This window comes from Pristis pectinata, chromosome 2 (assembly GCF_009764475.1).
Source record: "Pristis pectinata isolate sPriPec2 chromosome 2, sPriPec2.1.pri, whole genome shotgun sequence".
NCBI lineage: Eukaryota > Metazoa > Chordata > Chondrichthyes > Rhinopristiformes > Pristidae > Pristis > Pristis pectinata.
This window is the reverse complement of record NC_067406.1, coordinates 99,172,106-99,188,768: the sequence shown is the minus strand read 5'-3', so window position 1 is coordinate 99,188,768 and position 16,663 is coordinate 99,172,106. Positions and strand designations below refer to the sequence as shown.

Genomic DNA, 16,663 nt, shown 5'->3' with positions numbered 1-16,663 from the left:
GTGGGTGTGCGGAAAGCACTGCCAGCAGAGGTTGTGGGGGCAGATACATTAGGGAATTTAAGAGACTCTTAGATGGACACATGAATGATAGAGAAATGGGGAGCTATGTGGGAGGGAAGGGTTAGATAGATCTTAGAGCAGGATAAAATGTCGGCACAACATTGTGGGCTGAAGGGCCTGTACCGTGCTGTAGTGTTCTATGTTATATAACAAGGGAAAGGGTAGGACCTGTTAAGGATAAAGAAAGGAATCTATGTTTGGATGCAGAGGATGTGGGTGAGGTTCTGAAAGAGTATTTCTCTTCAATATTTACCCAGGATGCAGAAATTAGAACTGAGGGCGTAAACAAGTTAGAGCATTTAGAGGTCAAGGAGGAGTTAGTGTTAGGTCTCCTAAACAAGTATTAAGGTGGATAAATCCCCGTGGCCTGATGGGATATACCCCAGGTTACCGAGGGAGGCGAGAGAGGAAATTGCTGGGGCCTTGGCCAGTGTCTTTATGTCATCTTTGACCATGGGTGAGGTCCCAGAGTACTGGCAGTGGCTACTGTTGTTCTTCCAGGGAACCATAGACTGGTGAGTCTCATGTCAGTCGTAGAGTATTTACTGGAGAAAACTCTTAGAGATAGGATATACGAGCATCTGGAATCCAATGGCATAATTAGGAAAGCCAGCATGGCTTTGTGTGGAGCAAGTCACGCCTTACTAACCTGATTGAGTTTTTTGACAAAGTGACGAGAGAGATTAATGAAGGTAGAGCTGTGGATGTCATCTATATGTAGGATGACTTCAGTAAGGCATTTGACACAGTCCCACATAATAGCTTGATCAAGAAAGTTTGGATGCATATGGGGTCAGTGGAGAATTAGCTGTGTGGATCCAGGACTGGCTTGCCCACAGAAGACAGAGGGTGGTGGTTGAAGGGATTTATTCGGGCTGGAGGCCTGTAAGTAGTGGTGTTCCACAAGGATCTGTACTGGGACCTCTGCTGTTTATGATGTACATAAGTGACCTGGATGAGTATGTTGATGGGTAGATTAGGAAGTTTGCAAATGATACCAAGATTGGTGGAGCTGTGAATAGTGTAGAAGACTGGCGACGGATACAGCGTGATATAGATCAGTTGCAGATGTGGGCAGAGAAATGTCAGATGGCATTTAATGTGGATAAATGTGAGGTGTTGCACCTTGGTAGGACTAATGTCAAGAGGCAGTACACTCTGAAGGGCAAAACCCTTAACAGTGTTGAAGAGCAGAGGGACCTTGGGGTGCAAGTACATGGCTAACTGAAAGTTGCTACACAGGTAGATGGGGTGGTTAAGAAGGCTTATGGAATGCTTTCTTTCATTAATTGAGGTATTGTGTATAGGAGTCAAGAAGTTATTATGCATCTCTATAGAACTTTGGTTAGGCTGCATTTAGAGTATTGCGTGCAATTCTGGTCACCTCACTATAGGAACGATGTCAGGGCTTTAGAGATGGTACAGAGGAGGTTTACTACGATTCTGCCTGGATTAGAGGGCATGTGCTATCCGGAGAGGCTGGACAAACTTGGGCTCTTTTGTCTGGAGCGGTGGAGGCCGAGGGGTGATCAGTTGGAAGTGTATAAAATTATAAGGCGCATAGATAGGGTGGACAAGCAAAATCTTTTACCCATTATTGAACAATCCAATAGCAGAAGGCATGCATTTAAGGTGAGAGGGGGTAGGTTCAAAACAGACGTGAGGGGTAAGTTTTTCACTCAGAGAACGCTGGATGCCTGGAATGCATTGCCTGATAGGGTAGTGGAGGAAAATTCATTGGGGGCTTTTAAGAGAGGCTTGGATGGGCACATGAATGAGAGGAAATGGAGGGATATGGGCAATCTGTAGACACGAGAGATTAGCTATGTCGGCACAACACTGTGGGCCGAAGGGCCTGTTCTGTGCTGTACTGTTCTATGTCCTATGTGCTGATCGAGGATACCTTGGCCTTCCTGCGTACATGTCCTCGACTTGGGGAAGAAACCATGGAAGGTGGTCTTCTGCCGAGAACGGCTGCATTTACAGGCAGTGCTGATGGTTCGGTGTCACTTGTATCACAGCTGGAAGCTGGAGAATTATCGAGGGTCCGATGCATGAAGATAGGAGACTATAAAAGGAACATTGCAAGATGATAAATTTCAAATTTCCTCCACCAGGATTTTCAATTAAATGTATCATACTTAAAGAACATTTACTAAGATTATGATTGTACAGAAACAGTGGAAACTGAAATTTTACTATTTCAATTTTACCTCTACAAAATCCAATTTCTGTATTCAAGGAAGATTTTGCTTAAGCACCATGTACACTTTTGTACAGTCAGAGATCCTTGCACATGGCAGAGCTTTGCAAATTTTCCCTCATGTTGGAAAAAAGTGGCAGTATCTTCATTTCTGGACTAGTTCACTTCTGTGATACTTCTGTCTACAAGCTGCACTGTACCTGAACAAATAGCCTGGACCAGCATGGCAGCAGGGCACTCTTCCCTATCACAGATTTTCCCTTTTGTTCTCCCCCTCACCCCCCCCCAAACTTTTCCCCTTTTTTCTCCAGTTCTATTGAAGGGTCATCAACCTGAAACATTAACTCCTGTTTCTTCTGCCAAAAATTCTGCCTCCTACCACAACAGGTCTACAGCAGATGCAATCTCACTGGCTCTTATCTCAGCTTTGGAGCACCTAGACAACAGCAATACATACGTCAGGCTGCTGTTGATCAATTACAGCTCAGCATTCTAAACTATCATCCCCTCAGTATTAATCAACAAGCTTCAAAATCTGGGCCTCTGTACCTCCCTCTGCAACTGGATCCTTGATTTCCTTATTGGGAGACCACAGTCAGTGTGGATCGGTAATAACACTTCCTCCTCGCTGGCAATCAACACAGGTACATCTCAAGGATGCGTGCTTAGCCCACTGCCCTACTCTCTCTACACTCATGGCTGTGTGGCTCGGCACAGTTCAAATACCATATATAAATTCGCCGATGACACCACTGTTGTTGGCAGAATCTCAGATGGTGACAAGGAGATACATTGGCTGGTTGAGTGGTGTCGCAACAACAACTTCGCACTCAACGTCAGCAAGACCAAGGAATTGATTATGGACTTCAGGAAGGGGAAGTCTGGAGAACACACACCAGTCCTCACTGTGGGGTCAGTGGTGGAAAAGGTGAGCAGCTTCAAATTTCTGGGCGTCAACATCTCAGAGGATCTATCCTGGGCCCAACACAATGATGCAATCATGATGAAGGCATACCAGTGCCTCTACTTCATTAGGAGTTTGGGGAGATTTGGTATGTCACCAAAGACTCTTACAAATTTCTATAGATGTACAGTGGAGATCATTCTGACTGGTTGCATCGCATCCTGGTATGAAGCCTCCAATGCACAGGATCACAAGCGGCTGCAGAGGTTATTAACTCAGCCAGCTCCATCATGGACACAACCCTCCCACCATCTAGGGCATCTTCAAGAGGCAGTGCCTCAAGAAGGCGGCATCTATCATTAAGGACACTCACCATCTGGGACATGGCCTCTTCTTGTTACTACCATTAGGGAGGAGGTACAGGAGCCTGAAGACCCACACTTAACTTTTTCAGAAACAGCTTCTTCCCCCTGCCATCAGATCTTGGAATGGTCCCTGAACCCATGAACTCTACCTCGTTATTCCTCTTTTGCATTATGTAATTAATTTATTTTTTGTAACTTAGAGTAATTTTTATGTCTTGCACTGTACTGCTGCTGCAAACCAACAAATTTCACGACACATGTCAGTGATAATAAACCTGGTTCTGATTCTGTGGTGCTGTCACATTCTTTGAGTATTGCCAGCTCTTTCTGCCATTTTTGATATTTGGCCCATCAGGAATCCACTGCCAGATTCTAAGGACAGCTTAAAAATTTATATTTTATGCTTGCCACACTTGGTCTTTTATCTCATCCCTTCCCACCATCCAGGGACCCAAGCAGTCTTTCCAGGTGAAGCAGCCATTCACTTGTATGTCTTCCAAACTAATGTACTGCATTTTCTGCTCATGATGTGGTTTCCTCTGCATTGGAGAAACCAAATGTAAATTGGGTGACTGCTTTGCAGAGCATCTCCATTCAATCCACAGGGGCACTCCAAGCTTCCTGTTGCTTGTCATTTTAATTCTTCACCCCACACTGAACTACATTTTCTTGGCCTCCTGCACTGTTCCAGTGAGGCCCTACACAAGCTTAAGGACAGCACCTCATCCTCCATCTGAGCACAGTGCAGCCTGGAAACTCAATATCAAATTCTTCAATTTCAGATAACTCACTTTCTCTCTTTGTGTCAGAACTGGCCAGTTCTGCTGTAAGGTCGTCCATCTACAATATTAACTCAGTTTTTCTCTCATCACAGACACTGCCTGATCTGCCGGGCATTTCCGGCATTCTCCTTTCGGCTTCACATCTCATTAACAGTGTAGCGACTCACCGTCCGGTCAGGCGAACCGGCTCGGCAGTCGGGTCGCGCGGCGTCGGAGCGACGAGGCCCAAGATGGCGGCGGGCCTCATCTTTCCCGAGCGACGGGGAGAACCTGCGTGCGGGAAAGACTTGATGACGTAGTACTTACGTCATTGCTGGTTGCATTGGGCGGGAACAGTCTCCCTTAAAAGGCCCGCGCAAGGCGGGAAAATAAACCAGTTCTTGTTTGACAATCCTTCGACTAGCGTCTTGTTTTATTTCGCGGTAGCAACCGCTACAACAGCTCTGACCTGCATTTCACAGGTCCTTTCGTTTGTTTCCTCTCTCCCTCTGATTGCCCTTATTCCCCTCTCTCTAAGAGTGAGACAGCTCCATGAACACCAGTTCACCACAGTAACCCTAGCCTCACCTTATAAGACACATTCTCTTTTCCTATCCTCCCTCTCCCACCCTCTCTGTGACTTAAAACTAACTTTCCAGTTCTGATGAGGAGTCTGTGACCTGAAATGTTAACTCTATCTCTCTATTCACAGATGCTGCCTAACCTGCTGAGTGCTTTATTTTATGTGCGTCTGGTTTACAAACGTAAAAACGATTACAAACAGAAATAGATCTTGTCCCTCCAACCTGCCCATAATGTTTGTACTCCTGTCGTTACCTGTGGGCTAGAAGTTCTTGATGACTTTGGCTCTATTGTCAGTCCCAGTGTGGGCCCTCCTGCAAGAGCTTTCTTTAAGCTCTCATTCACTTCTGTCAGCTCCAGTTCCAAGTTCACACGTTCAGCCTCTTTAGCCTTACATTCCTCCTCCAGTTTCTTTAGCTTTGTTTCCAGAGCAATCTGAGACTTCTTACCTATATTTAAAGTGAAAAACAATGGAAAATATAATTGGACAGAGAGTAGAGTGAACCTTAGAAATGTGTCTACTCCATTCCCAAACAGAGCATTATTAAAATTACCCCAACAGTTTCCTTGATTCTGGAAGTTACCAAGTTCAGTGGTAGAAAAATCATAGGATACAGGAAGATGTAATATACGATCCTCCCACTTTTGGAGGAAGTGTTATCCTAAGATCTCCTTACAATCACAGGAAATTTTAATCTTTCTGACATAGTTGCATTAGACCACAAAGCTACAGAGTGTGCTGGTACGTAATTATGCTTTTAGTTATGACCCATTCTTAGAGATACTCAATTTTAGACTAATTCCTCTAGTCATGGAGTCAGCCAAGGAGACTTGGTGACCTACTTGATCATATTCTCACCAATATACCTGTCACCTGCAGGTACATCCACAGCAAGTTGAAAATCCTCTCTCATGTAGTGTAGTACTACTGCTATATTGGACCTATAGATGAAGCAGTCCAAAAGAAGCAGCCCTGCCATGTCATGTCCTGTACCAACATTCAATGTTGGCAGTAAAATAATATCCCAGGAGTGGCACGGTGGTCCTGCAACCCAGGATTGATCCTGACCTCCAAAGCTTTTTGTGTGGTGTTTGCATGTTCTCCCTAGCTGTGCGTAGATTTTCCCAGATGTTCTTGTTTCTTCCCATATCCCAAGTACTGTATATGCTGACTGCTGGGTTCATTGGTTACTGTAAATTATACCTGGTGTAGTAGTTGAGTGTTAGGAGAATCAGGGTCGAGTGGATGGGCATGTGTGAGAAAATAGGTTACAGTGAGACGTGGGGGAATTAATGGGATTGAACTGAGAGCATGTACTTAATGTACCAAATACCCTTCTTCGATGTCATAAGCAAATATCAGACAATTCTGCAGCTCTACTATACTCTGCTGATAATGATGGTAGAGAACTGATAGAAGATGAGGATCCACAAACATCCCCTGCATGACAGCCTGAACTGTACTAATTTTTCCTAATTTGCAAGCCAATGGATAATTCTTCTCTGCTTCCACCTCTGGTCTTCTCTATCATGAATACCAGTATCTGACTAATTCATGTCACTCCATTTCTTGCAATTAAGACTCTGGGACCAGATAACATCACAAGCTAAAGAGATAAACAACCGCTCAAGAATAAAGATTCTTCTTCCTCTTCTTAGGCAGTTCCTTGATTGAGGATGTTTTACTTTCACTCAGGTTCTGTGGGTTCTGAGGTGGCTAGTCAGGCTAATATGGGAACTGGAGATTCCTCTGCAGATACAGCAGCAGCACCCAACAAGGTAAGCTGGAAGGTAGTTTGTGACTTGGTGTACTCCTTCTGCTACCTACAATGTGCTCCTGATTTATGACCTTGAGGTTCTCAATACCAATCCGATATACCAGATTCAGCACCAGATTTACGAGATAAGTTTTTTTTACACAGCGAGTGTTAGGTGACTGGAATGCGCTGCCAGGGAAAGAGGTGCAGCCAGATATGGTAGCAACGTTTAAGAGACATTGAGACAGGCACATGAACACACCGGGAATGAAAGGATATGGACCATGTTCAGGCAGATTGAATTAGTTAAAATTCAGAATCAGGTTGCATAGACGCTGTAGTCTGAAGAGCCTGTTCCTGTGCTGCCGTGTTCTATGTTCATCCCAATTATTCCCTCTCCACTTTGAGCAATCATGCTCTAGGATGTCCTCGGAGTCAGTGGGGATGCTGCATTTCCTGACAAGTCTTTGAGCACATTCCTGAATCTGTTTCTCCAGCCACACAGCAATCTCATCCCATGATAGAGCTTGGAATAGTGTCTGCTTCAGGAGTCTAATGTTGGGCAAGTAAATGACATGGACTGCCCAATGTAGCCAGCTAGGGCCTAAGTGCTGGCAATGTTGGACTAGGAGAGAATACTACATGGGTTCACTTGTCCTTCCAGTGAATTTGGAGGTTTTTGCAGAGATAGCAAGAGTAATAATTTTTTCCAGTAACTTGGCAAGCCTCCTTTAGGTAGCCAGGTCTATATAAGTATATAAGTAGGCAGGGTTCACTGCTGCCTAGTATACCATGAGTTTTAAAAATTAAAGAATTCTGGAAACACTCAGCATGACAGTCTACATTTTGTGCCAGGTCTGAGGTTTCAATCTTCAAATACCTTATTCCTTAATTGACCTAAGGCTGAAGTGGCACATTAAAAGTGGTGGTGAATTTCATCATTGATGTCTCCCTTTGCTGGGAGATGGCTCCTGAGAAGTTGTCCATGTGTTGCAGGGTCTTACCATGAAACTTTATTGTCAGAAGGCAGTGTAGTGCAGCAGGGGCAGGTTGGTAGAGGACCTTTCTTTTGCAGACATTGAATGCAAACCCTTCCTCTTCTAGGCTTCAGTGAAAGCATTGATGATGGTATTCACAGAACAGTTATGACAATAGAATATCTCATAATATGGAAGATTATGGAGGGATGTCTTATTTACAAGCAAATTCAATCCAGATAATTAACATCCAGAATCTAAACATCATTAACTGCCAATAGGCACTTCAAGAAGATGATAGATTGGTAATTACAAATGAATCATGAAGTCACAATGAGTCACCAATATTTCCAATAAGGTATTTGAATTACTCAGTTTGGGTTCCAACAGGATTCCAACCCTAACCCCCTCAATCAAAATAATCTCATCAAAGAATTGGATCCGATAATGGACACATTAAATGCTGTTAGAGATGGTGAACACCAAGGACCTCTGGAAACCTGCGCTCACTGACGACCCATAGGAAAAATCTCTAGTGGTCAAAATCATATTTGATACAAAGGAAGGTGACTGTATTTATGGGAAGGTGGCTACCCCAGCCCTAGCACAGTGCCGCAGGCAGGGAATCTTCCTTCACTCAGCCATCTTAGGCTGATTCATTAAATGCCTCCCCACCACCCGCCCCCCCCCCCCACCCCATGTGTGTCTCCATGCGTGGGGTGGAGGGGTAGGTAGGTCTTACAACATTCTACCAATCATTTTGAATAAATGATCCCTATTTATCAACCTTTCTTTCAAGGGAAATAGGTCCTTCCTGTTCACTCTGTGTAGGCATCAATCAAATCCTGCCATCCTCCAAAGAAAGGTTCTCAGCCCTGTCTGTATCTCTCACAACTAATGTCCTAACCCTGGCAGCATTCTCATAAATCTCCCCTGCACCCCTGTTGTCCTGTCACATTCTTTCTGTAGTGTCATGTCTACAGCTCAACACAGCATTATGTCTATGCTCTAATAAGTGATTTATATAGTTCCAACATGACCTTGACACAAGAGATTCTGCAGATGCTGGAGGCAACAGATTTGGGGCAACACACACAAAATGCTGGAGGAACTCAGCAGGTTGGGCAGCATCTATGGAGAGAAATAAATAGTCAAGGTTTCAGGTTGAGACCCTTCATCAGGACACTGTTTCAGGTTGAGACATTTCATCAGGACATTGACTGTTTATTTCCCTCCATAGATGCTGCCTGACCTGTCGAGTTCCTCCAGTATTTTGTGTGTGTTGTCCAACATGACCCTAGTGTTCTTGTATTCTGGACCTCAGCTGATAAAAGCAAATATCCCATACCCTTTCTTATCTAACCATCCCACTATCTTGAGGGATCTGTGGATGTGTATCCCAAAATGACTGTCTTCTTAATATTCTACTTTTTATTGTATATACCCTGCTTTCTTTGCTCACTCCAGATGCATAACTTCATACTGCTCCAGACTGAATTCCATTTACCATTTTTGTACGCATCTAACAAATCTTTGATATTTCTCTGCAGCCTAGAATTTTCCCCATCAACCATATTGTCAATTTTGTTATCATCAGAAAACTTCTTTATCACAGTCCAAGTGTAAGGCATTAATGCCATGAAAATTAAATAATTAATACCATGAAAAGTTGGAACTTAGTACTGAGCCCTGAAAACCCACCCACTGCATACAGTTCTCCAGTCACTAAAATTCCTGCAGGCAATTAAACTGTGCTTTCTTCCACCAAGCTAATTTTTAATCTAAATTGCCTTGGCTCCTATGGGCATCTGCTTTCCTGATTCATCTGCTTAGTGGGCCTCTGACAAGCTGCTTGCTAAATCTACGCAGAGCAAATCAAGTGTGCTATAAATACGCTTAATATTCACCTCAAAAAAATGTTAGACATTACCTTCCCTCGACAATTCCATGCTACTTGTCCTCAGTTAGCTCGTACCTCTCTAAAATACTGATTTATGCTCAATGTTACAAGAGTCGAAGACAAAGCAGCTTATCGCACTTATTCTCACTATCACAGATAATGCAATGGCACTCTGCTCAATGGCCTCTGCAAAAGATAACACAATTTTAGCATCTCTCCACAGGCACATTCCCAAAGACATATGAAATACATTAGGTGGGTAAGAATTCCTATCTCTCTCCAGATGCATTTCTTGCTCCTTCCTTCCCATGCTGCTGTTCCTGAACATTTTCTTGCCAGAGCAGAACACTGAGAAGAACACTACTGAAGAAATGATGCCAGATTCCATGTGAATTTAGAATACTTGGTAGCCTTGCCAAGCAGCTTCAGGACACTTAAGTAGCAAATAAATGTTACCAAACATAATAAAATCTCTCCCATGATATTCTATAAGCTTACTCAAAAGAATCTGAAGATCCTTTCCAATATCATTGAAAAGGCCACCTCCCATTTTGTTAAATCCATGGATTATGCATGCAAGTTGAAATGGGTGGTTGGTAAAGGAGAAGAAGATACAGAGTTCAGGCTAGAATTATGCCACTTGAGCTCGCCTAATATGTATTCAGATTATATAAAGATATGTTAGTATTTCTCCATGTACCTGCAAACATTTCCCAGGTAACTGAGAGGAACTATGGGACTTTGTTAATAAGTGTTTATGGATTGTTTCAATTTTTGGAAGATTTTTCAATATTTATAATGGTATTAATAGATTTTGAATGCCCAAAGCATTTAGCATTAAGGGATTTAGTAATCTTGACAGCCAGTTAATTCTGGAGTTAAGGATTGGCCAGCTGTTAGTTTTCTTGGCTTTCTGTGAGGAGGGCTTATTTTGGCCTCTTGCCACATGATCTTATTACATTGCACAAGGCCCCGTTGCCATGCAGGCCTGGCACAAGGAATCTAGCCGGCTCTCCATGGCAAGTTGCAGCTGTCAGATTGCGTAAGGTAAATTCATACATATTCTGGGAATTAGTGGTGTACAGGAGTAGTTCACAACTAAGAGCAACTTCTGGGTCAGATGAAGTTTGACTGATCTCCATTTTAGTCAACTAAAATTTGCAAAGCTGCATTCTTGTGCATTCTTGTGTCTTTTATTTATTGACTGTTAAACTGGAGACCAAGCCTGATCTCAGCCCAAACATTAGAAGAAGTGAGAATGTAAAATGTTGGTACTTCTGCTTCACTCACTATTTTGGTGTAGTTGCCATCCCATTTTTAAATATAATTAGGATGTTGGGACATAAAAATCACTCACCACCCAGAGTCAACATTTAATGACATTGTAGACATGACTGATTGCTTAACATAATACGTATTTGAATTGATGGAAAATGGAAAGAGAATACAGAGCGGTGGGAAAGGAGAATGTTAACATTACGGTTATATTCAGCTGGGGTTGTGATGAAAATGCAGCAACAACTTTGTATGTCTGCATCAACCAGGTTCAGCAATTTTTTGTAAAGGTTTCTTGATGGGTCAGTCATCAAGAATTAATTTCAATCCAGGATTTTAGATCAGTTTTGTATCTGAAGCATCTTCTTTAAATGAAGAGAAAGGTTTAAAATTGCTACCTGCACATCCTTCAATGGCTGTCCTCAGCTCCTTTCTGTCTTTTCTCAGTTGTGCTAGACGGGTGCGTAAGATTTCTTTCTGCTTTTTCAAATCTTCCTCCTTTGACTGTAATCTTTTTGCGTCAGCCTCCACTCGATTTTTACCATATTTATATTGATCGGCATCTGCAAGTTAATCCCATAGCCTCTTAATGCCTTTATATTAAATATATCCTATCAATTGACACCAATTCCAATAACTTCCAAGCATCTCAGGTGTAAAAAAAATTATTGATCAAAGCAGTTATTGTATAAAACCACCAGACTGCCAACCTGTGTTATATTTACCATGTTTCATTAAAAGGATCATTATAATTTAATGACTGCAGTGGCAGTTTGAAAAGATAAGTGGATGGTAAATGATTGCCATCAAGACCTCTTTGTAAAGCAGAAAGCATCACCAGTTTCTGCTAGGTATTATTACGTTTAGCATAAGACACAAAATCTAAAACACTTACTTGATGCCGTGCGTTTAACATTTGTACTAGGGTTTGGTTTCTTCACCTGGCTGTTTCCAGCCTTTGGCTTTGCTGTTGTACCATTTACAACTGTTGGCATTTTCTTCCCTTTTGCCTAGGTTAAGTGGGAAGATAAACAGCCATTAGCAAGTATTTGATGAAACTCAAGATCTCGTATTTCCTTTTAGCAATATCTCAATCTCAATACTTGCAGTTCAGGATTCACAAATTCCCATTTACATCTCCTCTGGACTCTTCTTTTTGTTCTGCAAACCATCACCAACCCTCCTTTGGCTTAAACCATCTTTTTTGCCATATCTCCGACTTACTACCCCTTTACAGACTTCCCATTTTGTTCTGTCCTCCCTTCTACATTCTAGAACCTTTGTCAGGGAAGATAAGGAACAGGAGCAGGAGTAGACCAATCAGGCTCTTTAGTATGAACCACCATTCAATAAGATAATGATCCAATCTTAGCCTCACACATTCTTCCCATTATCCTTCCATACACCTTGACTCCCTTCTACTTTAATTGTCAGTTAATCTCTGCCTTGAAACATATTCAATGACTCCACCTCCACAACTCATTGGAGTGTAGAAGAAGTTCCCCTTTGTTACTATCTAAAATGAGTGAGTCATTTTTATGAAATGATGCTCCTTAGTTCTGGATATCCTCACAAGCGTGAACATCCTATGGTCAATCCCTCTCAGAATCATATATGTTTCAATATGCTCATTTCTCACTCTGCTAAACTCCAATGAGGATTGGCCCAACCTCCCAGCATTTCTTCATATGTCAATTACTTCATCCCAGGAATCAAACTTCATTGCACTGCCTCCAGCAAGCACACACTTCCTCAAATTTGGAGAATAAAGCTGTGTGTAGTACTCTGGCTACAGTCTTACCAGTGCCTGTAAAGTTGTATCAAAACTTCACTCTTTTTATACACCATACTTCAGGCAATAAAGACCAGCATTCCATTGGTTTTCCTAATTACTTACTGTATCTGCACACTAACTTGTTGTGTTTCATCTACTAGGACCAAAGATCCCTTTGTACCACAACATTTTGATGCTTCATTTTGCTTAAACAATAATTTGCTTTTTCAGTCTTTTTTGCAAAGTAAGTAACTTCAATTTCCCACATTATGCTTTAGCTGCTAACTCCTTGCCCACTCAATTAACCTACCTATTACCCTTTGCAGTCTCTTTGTGTCCTCACAATCTGCTAAACCACCAATTTTTGTATCATCAGCAGATTTACCTACAATGTACTTGGTCCCTTCATCAAAGTCATCAATATAGATTATAAATAATTGAAGCCACAGCTCTGATTTGCATGGCAAAATCATCCCACAAGTTACTGACTGCCAATCTGAAAGTGACCCATTTACCTCAACTCTCTGCTTTCCGTTAGATAGTCACTTCCTTATCTCTGTTCTAATGTTACCCCCAATCCCATGTGTATTTTCCTTGTCAATAATCTTTTAAGTGGGACCTTGTCAAATGCCTTATAGAAATTCAAATACACAACATCCATTGTAGCAAATCTGTCAAACATGCTTTCCTTTCATAAAACCATGTAGCCCCCGATTATTTTATGATTTTCTAAATGTTCTGCTAGTATCCCCTTAATAATGGATTCCAATACTTTTCAATAAAAGATGTTAAGCTAACTGGCCTACAATTTCCTGCTCTCCTGCTTTTCTTGAATATTTTGTGGTTCCCTCTTCGGGAAACCTCAGAATCCAGAGAATTTTGGTTACAATGAATACTCAACTATTGCTGCAGCCACTTCCTTAAGCCCAGGATGCAGGCCTTCAGGTCTAGGGGACTTGTTGGCCTTTTGTCCTCTCTAATATTTTCTGATTCTGACAAAAGGTCAACAATCTGACAAGTTAAATCTGTTTCCCTCTGCAAAGATGTTGTCTGACCTGAATGTTCCTTGCATTATCTGACAAGCTGTTACTGGATGGAGGGTGCTTGATAAGTTGGTTGAACAGAAGAAATTAGGAGCAGGAATAGGCCACCTGGCCCCTCAAGGTTGCCCAGCCATTCGATATGATCACGGCTGATCTATGCTGGCCTCAACACCTCCCTCGCGCCGGTTCCCCAATTTCCCGATCTTTCAAAAATGTATCTACCTCCACCTTAAATACTACAGATAATCTAGCCTCAACAACCCTCTGGGGTAGAGAATTCCAGAGATTCACCACCTTCTATGAAAATAAATTTTTGTACACTTGTTTTAAATGACCAGCCCCTTGTCCTGTAACTGTGTCACCTTGTTTGAGACTCTCCCGCTAGTGAAAGGATCTCAACATCTACCCTTTCATGCCCCCCTCACAATCTTCTGTGCCTTGATAAGATTACTTCTCATTCTTCTAAAGTCCAAGAATAGACCCAACTTGTTTAGCCACTCTACTGGCAGTCAGAGCACCAAGTACTTCAAAGTCTGCACATTCAAGGACACACTAACTGAGAATCTGTTCCTTATAAAGACTTTCCCATTAAACAGTGGCAGAACAAGTGACAGAATTGGCCACATTTCTGGCAGGAACTGAGCAGTAAACCATAACCAGCTAAACCTCTCTTGGGATAGGGATGTAGTGGGAGGAGATCTCATAATATCTCTTATTGCATCAAGCTGACTTTTTTTTGTAAGAAATACTTTTAACCATGTTTTATGTCTGAGAAGACTATTAATGGAATAGGCGTTGCATTTCCCAACAGCCTTGTTTGAGTGAGATTATGTGGCTTTACAGAAAGTAAATGTTGAATCTGCTGCCCAAATGAACTTGAACTTCTTTAGTCAGCCTACAACTACAGAAGCTGAAGGATTTGTTGAGTAGTAACAGAGACTGCTCACAGATATTGGAGGAGGTCAGTAACTTTTCCTTTTGCAAGATTCCCTTGGCTACAATATGCTTTAACAGAAATCATAGGCTTGCCTGCAAATGTCTTCACAGGGGCATTGCTTCTAGTGGTTTCTGCTGTTAATGTACAGCTCCTTTTTGAGCTGCCTAATCATACAAATATGACTTTTGTGGCTTTGCCTTGTTGTCTGGATGTTGGTATCAGGGCTGCTTGGCGCCTTGACATACTTGTTTTAAAATCTTCCTCATCAGATTACCTCTGGGGAATGGGAATCTCTCTGAGTCACCCAGACTGAAGTAAAGACAACAGCAGCACCAGGCTTCTTCCATTCCTAGATGTTGCAGTTTACACTTAATCTTTTCACATGAAGTTTGAAAGTTGTCATACGTTGTAACAGCCCCAGAATAATTGCTGTCATTATACAGTTTGCAGATCTAAGCTAAGTACTTTTGACTTTATGTTGAAATAAATTTGATCTAAGTCCTGAGCTAGCTTCCATCATGCAGACAAATTCAATAGCTGTAAAAAATGCTAAAAGGCAGCAACAAAATGCACTCATTGGGTACCTCAGAATTATGTCAGGATTCTCGTGCGCATTACAAGACCTTATTCTGCTTATTATAATTGGCTCCCACCTGAAATAAGTAGATGCCCAGACATCCATTGTAATAATGCCAAATAAAATAACTGCAACCATATTGGGAACAGAAGCAGTCTGATGGGTTTGGCCATGTAACGTTTTAGAGACACAAGAGTCTGGAGCAACAAATAATCTGCTGGAGGAACTCAGCAGGTCGAACAGCATCTGTGGGAGGAAAGGATGTCAGCAATTCTTTTCCTCCCACAGATGCTGCTTGACCCACTGAGTTCCTCCAGCAGATCATCTGTGACTTTTTAGAGAGCTACAACACCATTCCTGCTGAGTCAAGGCAAAGAAAGTCAGCCTTATAATACTTCTAGTATAGAGGTTACAGAGAACTGCTCCTGGGAATGAGAGAGAGAGAGCAGAGGCCATGATCCAGAGTATGGCTTCTACAAAGTATGGCAAATTGTGTGGGAAGAAATAGTATTACAAATAATGATATGTGGGAATGGGCAGTTCAACAGTGCTTCTAAGTAGATCTGTTGCCTCACAGCTCCAGTGACCCAGGTTTGATCCCGACCTCTGATGCTGTTTGTGTGGAATTTGCATGTTCTCCCTCAGACAGTATGGGTTTCCTCTTGGTGCTCCAGGTTCCTCCCACATCCCAAACATGTGCTAGTTGACGGTAGGTTAATTGCCACCCTAAATTGCACTTAGCTGGTGAGTGGTAAATTCTACAGGAAGTTGATGGGAATGTGGAGAAACAAAATGACATTAGTGTAAGATTAGTGTAAAATAGGTGCTTGATGGTTGACACATACTCACTGGGCTGAAGGGCCTGTTGCCATGCTGTATATGACTCTATGATTCCATAAAATTCTTATAAAGGACAACATATTTTGAGAATTATATCCTTCCCACAACTAATGGAAAATCTAAGTTATACTTGGGTATTGAATGAATGACATGCATTGTTGTACTGCAGGTACAAATCCAGCAGATGGCTGTCTTTGCTTCAATGCTATGTTGAAACAGAGTCAGTGCAGTCTTAGAATGGAACTAGTTTCCAGTTCACTAGGGCATACATACCATGTTACTAACCTTATTGGGGGAACAGATCTATAAAATCCCAAAACCAATGAAGTTGGGATGATATTCTAGTTTACCAATCCAAAACGCTATAAAAGCTTTAAAAGGAGGGTGAAGCAATTCTTAGCCACTGCCCTAACATGAAATTATAATTTACATAGATAGGGATAATTCCTTTGGAAATTCTCTTGTCTGCCCATGGTAGAAGATCCATTTAATCAAGGTATAACTAGCAAAATTGTTCATAATGGTATTTTCCAGGGCTATGCAGTTCTCAAAGTTATGATGCAGAAGCAGGAGAATCTTCTCTGAAATACACCATCACCCCTTTTAATATAGGTAACACAGAGCGATCAGATGAAAAATGCATATTTAAAAAGCTGCTGGTTAATACTCTGCCCAAAAAAGGGCCATGGTTTGTTTTTAAAATGTCTG

The 16,663-nt window shown here is 42.0% G+C and overlaps 1 protein-coding gene across 2 annotated transcripts in view; it reads right to left on the bottom strand.

Annotated features, from left to right (window-relative positions):
* Nucleotides 1-16,663, bottom strand: part of afap1 (actin filament associated protein 1) — a 232,885-nt gene that overhangs the window by 10,296 nt on the left and 205,926 nt on the right. For both annotated transcript variants that reach the window (XM_052009986.1, XM_052009989.1), the window contains 4 exons: nucleotides 11,680-11,794; nucleotides 11,183-11,347; nucleotides 5,131-5,324; nucleotides 1,964-2,128 (listed from right to left, as the gene is read on the bottom strand). In XM_052009986.1, the coding sequence (XP_051865946.1) occupies nucleotides 1,964-2,128; nucleotides 5,131-5,324; nucleotides 11,183-11,347; nucleotides 11,680-11,794 (639 nt within the window). The remainder of the gene's footprint in view (nucleotides 1-1,963; nucleotides 2,129-5,130; nucleotides 5,325-11,182; nucleotides 11,348-11,679; nucleotides 11,795-16,663) is intronic.